Source organism: Hypomesus nipponensis, chromosome 3, assembly GCF_054491055.1.
Source record: "Hypomesus nipponensis isolate SF chromosome 3, ASM5449105v1, whole genome shotgun sequence".
NCBI lineage: Eukaryota > Metazoa > Chordata > Actinopteri > Osmeriformes > Osmeridae > Hypomesus > Hypomesus nipponensis.
Genome location: NC_140363.1, coordinates 16,613,449 through 16,625,000, shown reverse-complemented (window position 1 = coordinate 16,625,000; position 11,552 = coordinate 16,613,449). Strand labels below are relative to the sequence as shown.

The following is an 11,552-nucleotide window of genomic DNA, read 5'->3' as shown; positions in this document are numbered from 1 at the left end:
TGCTCTGTATGCATGTTGTTGACTGAAGATGGTGATGATGGCGGAGAGTTATCCTATGAATGCTCTGTCCCCAAGGGCACGGGCGGACAGGTCAATATTCTCCTCACTGACCCATCGATCCATCTTAGTCAGAACAACACCCCAGCCTAGCGTAGGCTAGCCTAGCCTAGCCCAGCCCAGCCCAGCCCAGCCCAGCCCAGCCCAGCCCAGACCGCCCCAGCCCTAGCCCAAGCCCTAGCCCAGGCCAAGTCCTTCTCTACCTCACCCTGCCTGGTTGGCCTGGGCAAGGCTAGTCTGCCCTCTTGGGCATATCGTAGTAGAGACTAGGCTGGGCTAGGCTAGTCTGGGCTCTGGGGCATGCAGTAGTATAGAAGGCTTGGCTGGTCCACGCTAGTCCAGTTGAATCAGTCTGGTCTGGACAAGACATGTAAGGCACGTCATCTTCCATGAATGGCTGTATGTGTTGTCAAGATAATGAAGGGCTTGATGCTCTATGTCACTGGCGGTAGCTGGAGGCTGTCAGTTGTTAACAGGAAGCAGAAGCCACCAGGACTGGATGTCCAGGATGCATGACGCCCCCCTGATCCCGGGGCCCCGTACCCAGGCTGAGGTGTGCTGACCTGGGCAACACTGACAGACACATCCAAGGACACCAGCAGTCTGGGGGGAGGGGGGGGACCACGACGTGCTCACTCAGGACTACTTGTTATGACTGGGTGTTTACTGCTTACACACACACGCATGCACACACACACACCCACACACACCCACACACACACATACACTGTTGTTTCCCAGACAGTGAGTCAGGGTACTGTAAGAGTGATTATATGATTGTGTGAAGCTGTTTCCAGTCCAAACAATGCTGGCTGAGACTCTCTCAGAAAATCTGGTGTGTCAGCTAGGATAGGATAGGGCAGGCAGGCAGGCAGGCAGGCAGGCAGGCAGGCAGGCAGGCAGGCAGGCAGGCAGGCAGGCAGGCAGGCAGGCAGGCAGGCAGGCAGGCAGGCAGGCAGGCAGGCAGGCAGGCAGGCAGGCAGGCAGGCAGGCAGGCAGGCAGGCAGGCAGGCAGGCAGGCAGGCAGGCAGGCAGGCAGGCAGGCAGGCAGGCAGGCAGGCAGGCAGGCAGGCAGGCAGGCAGGCAGGCAGGCAGGCAGGCAGGCAGGCAGGCAGGCAGGCAGGCAGGCAGGCAGGCAGGCAGGCAGGCAGGCAGGCAGGCAGGCAGGCAGGCAGGCAGGCAGGCAGGCAGGCAGGCAGGCAGGCAGGCAGGCAGGCAGGCAGGCAGGCAGGCAGGCAGGCAGGCAGGCAGGCAGGCAGGCAGGCAGGCAGGCAGGCAGGCAGGCAGGCAGGCAGGCAGGCAGGCAGGCAGGCAGGCAGGCAGGCAGGCAGGCAGGCAGGCAGGCAGGCAGGCAGGCAGGCAGGCAGGCAGGCAGGCAGGCAGGCAGGCAGGCAGGCAGGCAGGCAGGCAGGCAGGCAGGCAGGCAGGCAGGCAGGCAGGCAGGCAGGCAGGCAGGCAGGCAGGCAGGCAGGCAGGCAGGCAGGCAGGCAGGCAGGCAGGCAGGCAGGCAGGCAGGCAGGCAGGCAGGCAGGCAGGCAGGCAGGCAGTATAGGACAGACAGACAGATCTTTTAAATGCAGATTATGCAACGCTACTGTGAACAAATAGGATCACAGAGCACTCTGCCTCACAGACCGGATCTCCTAGTATCTATAGGGGTGTGTGTCTGTGTTATGGTTTGTGTGGTGCTTTCATCAAACCCATAGAAAGGATCAAGGGTGTGTGTTTTCCCCCCCGCTGATCGTAAAGCACTTGAGCTCACATGTGTTACTTCATCAGCTCTTTGTGGTGAGCACATCTGAAGCATATTGGAGTGCAGGTGTGTTGTACAGAAACAATGTTTGTAAAACTGCTAATTACACTGCCGCAGCATCGCTGGGTTTACACAGACAGAATGAAGTGCACTGTCCTGGTATTTCACTGTATCCTGCTGGGGCTGTGTGTGTGCGTGTGTGTGTGTGTGTGCTTGCTCAGTTAGAAGTGCAGGATGACCCTGAGCTTGGTAATAATCACTGAGCTCTACGATAAACTAAACAAATATAATCCTTCTTTTACATAACAGAGACACTTAACAGAAGCTTGTTGTGTTTTTACCTCAACCTCTCAAACACCATCGACTGATCTTCTCTCCCTCTCCTCTCCTCTCCATCCATCCATCCCTCTCTCTCTCTCTGCATCTCCCAGCCCTCATCTCTCTCCCCAAACCCCTTCCTCTCCCAGAACCCCCTCCCTCCCTCTCCCTGTCTCTCTCTCCCCTAAAGGACAGAGGCTAAACCACAGAGACTAATTCCTGTGAAACATGTTTATAAATATGTGTTTGCTGTGCGTGTGTGCGCGTGTGTAGAGGTGTGTGTGTGTGTGTGTAGAGGTGTGTGTGTGTGCGCGTGTGTGTGTGCGTGTGCGTGTGCGTGTGTGTGTGTGTGTGCGCGTGTGTAGAGGTGTGCGTGTGTGTGTGTGTGTGTGCGTGCGTGCGTGCGTGTGTGTGCGTGCGCGTGTGTGTGTGTGCTTATTTGGCGTTTCTCATCTAATCGTTTCCTGTCTCCGAGGCCTGGGCGGCTGTGGCGTGAGTCAGAGCTTTAGCGGTGTCCCGTCGTCACGGCGATGACATCATTTCCATTACCGTCAGGAAAATTAACGCCTCATTACCCAGAAGGCAATCTGCTGAAAGATGACCGCGCGGCGTGACTGTTAGCCTGGCTCTCCTCTGTCTCTGTCTCTCCTTCCTCCCTGTGGGCTGTTATATAAAGGTGACACACAGGGACTGAGCAGTGGAGTAACAGGATCCACTAGCCTAGCGGTGGCTAGGGAAGTAGCTAATTAACTTCCTGTTGTAGCGAATGTACACCTGTGTTTCCAGGGGCTCCAGGGAGAGATACGGTATGATTGGATACAGTTTGTTCTTAGCTCATCCTTCATTTGCCATCCTTCACCAATGAGAGCCAGGGTGTGTGTGTGCTAGTGTTTGTGTGTGTGTTATAAGACTCCATCTGTCTTGACAGGCTTTTGACTGTCCTTCAACAATGATTGGATTTTGAATGCTGTACCTGTCACATCATTTTACGCACACACACGCACGCGTACACACGCACACAGAAAGGCACCACAACAGGAAGCACGGGCGATGGCTGATAAGCAGGGCCGCTTGTCAACGTATGTAACCAGACCCTCCCTCCTCTTCCTCCTCCTCTTCCTCCTCCATCAGGATTTCCGCCCATGAAAAGGACATGAATTAGTAATGGGTCACGGATGCTTGGGTTACAACCTAAACACAGTATTTGAGTGGACGTCAGTACACTGGAGTAAATACAAACAGTTCCTTTTACCTTCCCAAGCCCTCTTCGTCTTCTCCTTGTTCTCTCTCCCCCCATCCCAGCCCTCCCTCCCCCCTATCCCAGCCCTCCCTCCCTCCCCCCATCCCAGCCCTCCCTCCCTCCCCCCATCCCAGCCCTCCCTCCCCCCATCCCAGGCCTCCCTGGTCCCATCAAGAATGGTCCCGGCCCCAGCCAGGGATGGAGTCTGATGTGTTTCACTGCTCATAACAGTAGGTCTGGGTCCGTTTGGCAAACATCGGATCGCTGAGACCAGAAACGCACTAGCACCTTTAGGCTACAGCTAACTCGCCAACAAACCTTTACCAAACTACGACTACGAACAGGAAGGTCTGTCAGGTGGACTTCCATACGGAGGCACGAGCTGTATATGAAATGTTGAAATTTCCCTTCCTGTCAGGTGAAATGTTTCAGTCAAGTCATTTAAGTGATTGTCTGGCCCCTCATCTCAGAGGGAGCACGTAATACAGGCAGAAACAATTCAACCCATCTTTAAGCTAAATTAAATACATTCAAGTATTAAGTCACAAGAATCACTTAGTGTTTCGCCAGTGCTGTCTTAAAGCTATTTCTGTCTGGGTGGCCCAGGGTCTGGTGGCTGAGTGGTGCTCATGGAAAATTCTCCGTGTGAAGCTGGAGGCTTAGAGACTGTCCTGATGAAACAGGCTTTGTTGTTGCTCGGGCATTGATCGCACCAACAGAACATGATCTGGTGGAACAGCCACACCTGGAGAAAAAGACTTGCTCTTTTAGAATTACGTCGAAATCTCGGAAGCATTCACGACCATGTGGGCGTTGGGGAGTGGAGGGGGGATATTGGATGGGTATAGCTCAGTGGTTAGAGTACATTACTGCAGAACATGAGGTTGAAGGTGCAAATCCGACTCTGTACGTGGCTTTGTATTTAAGCGTCTGCCAAATGAATGCATCCCTATACATTATATGTATTACAATTCATACAATTGTGATTATATCCCAATATAACATTGGAACGCAATGGAACTGTAGAGCACTGTTCAATTATGCCACCATGATGTAATCATGATGTAATCATGTTGTCACTTTACCCCACTAACTCCAGAGCAGGAGCAAGTGTGACAGAAGGTAGTTAGTTTGTTGTTGTTTTTCTCAGAGCGTCCACTCCACCCTGACGACACCCACAGTGTGTCCTTACCACTGTCTTATCCCTTCCCTCACACACACACACACACACACACACACACACACACACACACACGTCGTACACCACCGTGTCCCTGTCCTCCAGGGAGGCGGGGCGGGTGTGACGTAGCGTTACTCCTCACTCCTAACAACCACCTTCGCTGTATTAGGATGTTAGTCACAACTTGCCCACGCTCCCTCCAAAAGATTGAAAATAACTAAATCAATATAACTATCAACCAGCCAGTCCGTTCAGCAATCCATCCATCCATCTATCTATCCATCAAACTAAACTTGAATGACACATTTAATATTAGCGAAGCAGCATCCGTCTGGGGCCTTGGAGGATAATGAAGGCAGGTTCTCCACTTTGACGGATGATGATGAGTTGTTCGGTCGGCTCTAACGGTAACGGTTAAAAAAACGGTGTATCCAACCACCTTGACTGGCTGTGTGGCTGGCTGTGTGGCTGGCTGTGTGGCTGGTTGTGTGACTGGTTGTGTGACTGGTTTTGGTTATTAATGAGGTGTGTGTATGCAGCAGACCTGAGAAGCACATGGCAGGGCCAGGCTGCCTTGATTGGGCGAGGGAATCAGCTGCTGCCGGTGCACTCTGGGTCACACTGGAGAGTCTGTCTGCTGCCTCACACGATGAAACACAGCTAATCTGGTGCCTTCATCCATTTATACTTTCAAAGTTTGACTACACACTTTGGAACCAGTCTGTCAGGGGTGGAATGATAAATCCAAACTCTGTGTGCGCACAGAGATTCGAGTTCCTGGGAGAAGTTATTATGAAGCAAGGTCCTGTCGGCTTGTTCTAGAAAATGGGCCGTTTCGTACGGCAGCAGAGGAAGACTAGGTAGCTCTGGATTTGAAGCCTTTAGGGAGGGGAGGTAAAGCGGAGGGATGGGGAGGGGAGGGGAGGGGAGGGGAGGGGAGAAGGAAGGAAGGAAGGAAGGAAGGAAGGAAGGAAGGAAGGAAGGAAGGAAGGAAGGAAGGAAGGAAGGAAGGAAGGAAGGAAGGAAGGAAGGAAGGAAGGAAGGAAGGAAGGAAGAGGGGGAGGGTTGGTGGAAGCAGCTTATTCACTTTCTGCAGCTTACCCTTTTCCACTGTAGCAGCTGGGTAATCTGACCCTTTCTTTATCTGACTCCTAATCTGGGACGCCCAAACCCTCACACACCTGGAACCAGACAGACCGAGATGCAGGCAGACAGAAAAACAGACAGACAGGCAGACAGACAGGCAGACCTATCAAAGAAAGCCTTTTTTAATGGCCTTCATCCATCCTTTTTGTTCACTTGAGTATGAATTAAGGGAGGAAAGGAATGGAGCAGAAGAAAAGTGTTCCTGATTGCTGTGTCTTTGGTGACTGCAGGGGACCAGACGTGTATCGACCAGCTAGCCTCCTCCTGCTCCTCTAGGCCTCCGACTGATAGCACTGATTGAATTCACAGCTGGGTTTGTCACTCTGCCCAGAGAGCGAAGGAGAGAGAGGGAGAGAAGGAGGGAGAGAGAGAAGGAGAGAGAGAGAGAGAGAGAGAGAGAGAGAGAAGAGAGAGAGAGAGAGAGAGAGAGAGAGAGAGAGAGAGAGAGAGACAGAGAGAGAGACAGAGAGAGAGAGAGAGAGAGAGAGAGGGAGAGAGAGAGAGAGAGAGAGAGAGAGAGAGAGAGAGAGAGAGAGAGAGACAGAGAGAGAGACAGAGAGAGAGAGAGAGAGAGAGAGAGAGAGAGAGAGAGAGAGAGAGAGAGACAGAGAGAGACAGAGAGAGAGAGAGGAGCACAGGAATAAGCTGAAGGACAGAGAGGGCAGCAGAGAAACGTAAGACGGCAGATGGACATACAGAGGAACAAAGTAGGAGACAGAGAGAGAGAGACGGAAGAAAGAGGCAAAGATAGAATCAAGACTACATGAGAATGGAGTGGTGGAAATCGAATTTAGACCAGAAGAAGCCGGCCATGTTAGATCTATTGGCATAGAAGCCTGTCTCAGTGTCACTTAACCTCCATCAATGTCAGCAAAACCCTCCAGACACAGGATGTCAGGACATCCCTACAGGATAACAGGAGACAGTTTATACACAGAGGCTGGTCCTGCACCTGAAAATCATCCATGTGATCCAGGAGGGCCTCATACAGCAGATGTTCCAGAAAGTAGATGTCCCATCAGAGTTACTGTAGAGGAAAGGTGCTACCAGGAGCAGCTATGACATGTGACACCCCTGCCGTCCCTATGAAGGGGACCGTGTAAGATAGCCTGCGGCTGAATGGTTAATACTGCCTTGTCACCTACTGTTAACCCCGATTCAAGGTCCAGTATATACCGTGTGTGTGTGTCTGTGTATGTGTGTATGCGTGTGTGTTCGCACTGGTTTGTGAATAAGTTAGGGGTCTGCTTGCAGCCTGGTTGTAGCGGGTCTATGAAGGACAAATTATACTGTTCTACTGAATATGTGTTCACTGAACCTTGTCTGGGCCTGACTAATTGAGTTGCAAATTGTTACTTTTATCTCTATGCTCATTACATAATTGGATTCAGCCTATGGTCTGCACCTGTAGGTGTCACCAACAGTCTCTGGAGGAAGGGATCTCTTACTGAATTCCCCCTTCAAAGTTTTATTTCATTTTTCCCGTTTCTGGGATTTCCTGGGAGTTTTCCCTTGTCGTCATTGAGGGTTTAGGCTGGTTTAAGCTCCTGTGTATGGGCATATTTGAAGCACTCTGCAAAAGCCCTTTTACAAGCCCCTCACTCTAAAAGGTCAACACCTCAACTGGATTTAACTAATAGATGATCTCTAGGGGTGAGGGGGAAAATCGGTTCACATTTGAATTGCAATTCAATCTTTTAGCGATTCACATCAATTCACTTTATTTTATTTTTTTTCTTCACAAATGTGAAAATGTATTTTTTTGTATTATTATTTTATTTTTTACTTTTATTCATTAAAAATCGCTAAAAATCAGGAGTCATTTGTGACCCCAAGAATTGATTTGAATCGTGAGGTACCAAAAGATTCCCACCCCTAATGATCACATCCGGACCCTTCAGTCAAGTAATCGGTGGATGATCCCATGTTTGATGATCCCAGGTTTGATGTTCCACTTCCTGTCTCTGTGTTTCCAGGAGCGTTTCGAGGCGTTGTTCAGGGTCTATGACGAGCAGACCTCCTTCCAGATGTTCAGGAGTTTCAGGAGGGTGCGCATCAGCTTCAGCACACCAGAGGCCGCTGCACGCGCTCGCATCGAGCTGCACGAGACCGAGTTCAACGGCAATCAGCTCAAACTCTACTTTGCCCAGGTGAGAGCTGGAGGGCTGGCTGGGTCGAGAGGGGGGGGAGGGGGCTGGCTGGGTCGAGAGGGGGGGAGGGGGCTGGCTGGGTCGAGGTGGGGGGAGGGGGCTGGCTGGATCGAGCGGGGGAGGGGGGGGCTGGTTGGGTTGGGTGGGGGGGGAGGGGGTCTGGCTGGGTGGGGGGGGGGGAGGGGGTCTGGCTTGGTCAGCAGGGCCCGGGCATGGGGAAGGAAAGCCAGGGCAGTCCTACATACAGGAGTCACGAAGTGTGTTCTCTGAGAGCAGAATTATGAGCCTCAGATGGTGGATCTGCGTACTAACAGCCCTCAGTACCAGCTGTCTAACGCACACGTGATCTATTTATGAAGCAATAGATCCTCCTTGTTCCTCTGTAATACTGTAACACTGAGATTCTGATGAGCCTATATATTGATCTCATGATCATATATTTGAGTGTGTGTATGCTTGCATTTTATTTTGCCATTGGGTGTGACTGTCAGGCTATGGGTAGTGTGTGTGTGTGTTTGTTTATGCTGGTTACTGCATGTTCTGGCACAGCAGGTAAGCCCAGTGTGTGTTCCAGAGGGGACAAGCTGTTTGTGTCATCTGCAGTACTTAGTGCAGTGCTCATAAGAGGCAGCACCATGCCCTTCCCTACCTACAGCACTGCTAGGCTGTACACCAGAGGCCTACCCTACTAACCCCCTCGCTCTCTTGTCTCTCCCCGTCTCTCTCCCCGTCTCTCTCCCCGTCTCTCTCTCGCTCTCTCTCTCTCTTGTTTCCGCTCTCTCTCCGCTCTCTCCCCCTCCCCCTCTCTTCCTCCCTCAGGTCCAGAACACTGGGGAGGATGTAGACAAATCGTACCTGGCCCCTCCCCAGCCTGTCAAACAGTTCCTGATCTCGCCGCCCGCCTCTCCGCCCGTGGGGTGGAGCCAGAGTGAAGACGCCACGCCCGTCATCAACTACGACCTGCTGTGTGCTGTGGCCAAGCTGGGGCCAGGTGGGCACACACACACACACACACACACAGATAGCGTCTTCAGTGTGGTTGTGAGTCTGGATGTCCTGTGTAAGAGTCTAGCCTTCCTCCTAGTGGTGCTGTGGTGCAGGAGGGATCCTCCTAGTGGTGCTGTGGTGCAGGAGGGATCTCTCCCAGCTAAGGAACACAGGACAGACAGCCCAGACAGGGCTGTAGTATCTGTACTCAGACTGCAGTAACCTTTGCAAATGTCAACCAGCTCCACATCAAGCTAGGGCTGGGTCGGGGCTGGGTCTTAGTCAGGGCTAGGTCTAGGACTGGGGCTGGGTCGGGGCTGGGTCTTAGTCAGGGCTGGGTCTAGGACTGGGGCTGGGTCGGGGCTGGGTCTTAGTCAGGGCTGGGTCTAGGGCTGGGGCTGGGTCTAGGGCTGGGTCAAGGGCTGGGTTGGGGCTGGGTCTTAGTCAAGGCTGGGTCTTAGTCAGGGCTGGGTCTAGGGCTGGGTCAGGGCTGGGGCTGGGTCGGGGCTGGGGCTGAGGTTGGGGCTGAGGTTGGGGCTGAGGTTGAAGTTGAGGCTGCTGGGGTATGGCCCTTGTATAGTTTACCTGCCTCTCAGCTTTGCTTCACCTGAATCATCTTTACTGTGTGGAGATTCTGGAAGATGTATCGAAGGCTAAAACATTTCAGTTGGCCTCTACAATTAGAGATGGGTTTCATCTTGTTCTCCCCCGCCCCTCACCATCCCACGCCCCACCCAACATGAAGCATCATAGAAAACATTCTAAACATGATTCACAACAACACAGTCCTGCTCAACCCTGCCCTGTCTTGTTCTACTGTTACCATGGAAACAGGAGGCATCAGGGAAACTGGGGTGTTTTTTATTTTTGGGTCGCTCAGACTCGTGGCTTTTTGGCGCCCTCGTCTGGTTACCATGAGTAATGGACTTACCCCTACTGGGAACAGCCCTGGCTGTCAGACAGACAGACAGACAGACAGACAGACAGCAGTGGGTAGTATGGGAAACATCTTATCAACCCTGCCTAGCCTGTCTGGTTGCCACGGCAACCCTGATACAATCAGCGTGCGTATATTCTCTCACTGTGTCTCTCGGAGGGCGAGTGGCATTGTGTTACCGAATCCTCTGAGAACAAGATGGAAGATTGCATATCTTGTTCCGAGTATCTTGGGTTTTAATCTGTCATATTTATTTCCATCCAGTGGAATGTGTTGCATGCTGTGCCGTCGTAGCAAACGGACATTAGTCTTGACATCTAGACCTCAAAACCACTGAGACTGTTTACACAAACACAGATATTGACTCAGTGTCAAGGCCAGTATGCTGACATGTAAAGTTAGTGTCTGTCTGTATTAACCAATCAGTCCAGCACATGCCGAGAGGGGAAGGGAGGAAAGGACAGGTGAGGGAGAGGGTCAGGAAAGAGGGAGATGGATGGATGGACAGCTCTGATGTGTCATAGTACTGATAAACAATGTTTCTCTCTTCTGCTATCCCTCCTCTTCTCCTCCCTATCTGTCTCTTCCTTCACTACCTCTCTCTTGTCCTTCTCCCTATCTGTCTCTTCCTTTACTACCCCTCCCTCCCCTCCTCCCTCCCCTCCTCCTCCCTCCCTCCCTCCCTCCCTCCCTCCCTCCCTCCCTCCCTCCCTCCCTCCCTCCCTCCCTCCCTCCCTCCCTCCCTCCCTCCCTCCCTCCCTCCCTCCCCTCCTCCTCCCTCCCTCCCTCCCTCCCTCCCCTCCTCCCTCCCCTCCCTCCCTCCCTCCAGGTGAGAAGTACGAGCTCCACGCGGGGACAGAGTCCACCCCCAGCGTGGTGGTCCACGTGTGCGACAGCGAGGCCGAGGAGGAGGAAGAGGCGCGGGCCAAGCAGAAGATCGTCCAGACAAGACGCCCCGACGGACCGCCCACCGTCCTCAACTAGAGGACCCCTCCCCCACACTCTCCCCCCCCGCGACGCACCTTACCCACGATGCACCAGCCCCTCTCTCAACGTGTCTCTGGGCTCCAGAGGAACCACGACGACGCCCCTCATTTCAGTTCAACTATAAACAAACCGACGAACGAACATTGCTGCGGGTGTTTGTGGAGCATGGTGACGACGGAATGAGGAGGCCTGATTGGATGAGAGTCACACACACACTCATCACACTGGACGGACAGGGGTGGGGGGGGGGGGCATTTGCCGGCCTAGCCCCCCCTCCGTCCTCCCTCTGCACCCCCCCCCCCCTCGCCCTGAGGCAACGCTGGGCCAGCTCCACCTGACTTTAACACAGGCACCTGCTGTCACCTGGCCTCCTGCTCACCTGTCATTCACTCTTACTTACTCGGCACGCATTGCTCGGCTTGTTAGGTAGCTTGTTAGTTAGTTGGTTGGTTAGCTAGTCAGCTAGTTAGTTTATTACTTAGTTCGTTTTCACCTCTCCTACATTCTTAATCTCATTGCTGGCTTGTGCGCATTGAGCTTTGATTGAGGACATACAATACCTCCAAAACAAGCAAGATGTCTTTTTTTCCTTTTTTTTTATTGATGTATTTTATTGTATGTCTGTTATGCTTGCTCTCTCTCTCTCTTTTTCATATCAGCTCATTTGATGTTTCAAGTCCTCAGAATCAGGATTGGTTGGGTTCTATCCTTCCTCTCTGCATGTATATACTAAACAGATATATCAAGAAAAAGGAGCCTACTAAGGTCTCACACACAACTATGCGCTGTGTGTTAAC

General features: G+C 52.6%; 1 protein-coding gene across 2 annotated transcripts in view; it reads left to right on the top strand.

Annotated features, from left to right (window-relative positions):
- Nucleotides 1–10,977, top strand: part of rcan3 (regulator of calcineurin 3) — a 24,946-nt gene extending 13,969 nt beyond the window's left edge. For both annotated transcript variants that reach the window (XM_084683289.1, XM_084683290.1), the window contains 3 exons: nt 7,671–7,844; nt 8,664–8,835; nt 10,598–10,977. In XM_084683289.1, the coding sequence (XP_084539415.1) occupies nt 7,671–7,844; nt 8,664–8,835; nt 10,598–10,752 (501 nt within the window). In that variant the 3' untranslated portion in view covers nt 10,753–10,977. The remainder of the gene's footprint in view (nt 1–7,670; nt 7,845–8,663; nt 8,836–10,597) is intronic.
- The last annotated feature ends 575 nt before the right edge of the window (nt 10,978–11,552 follow it).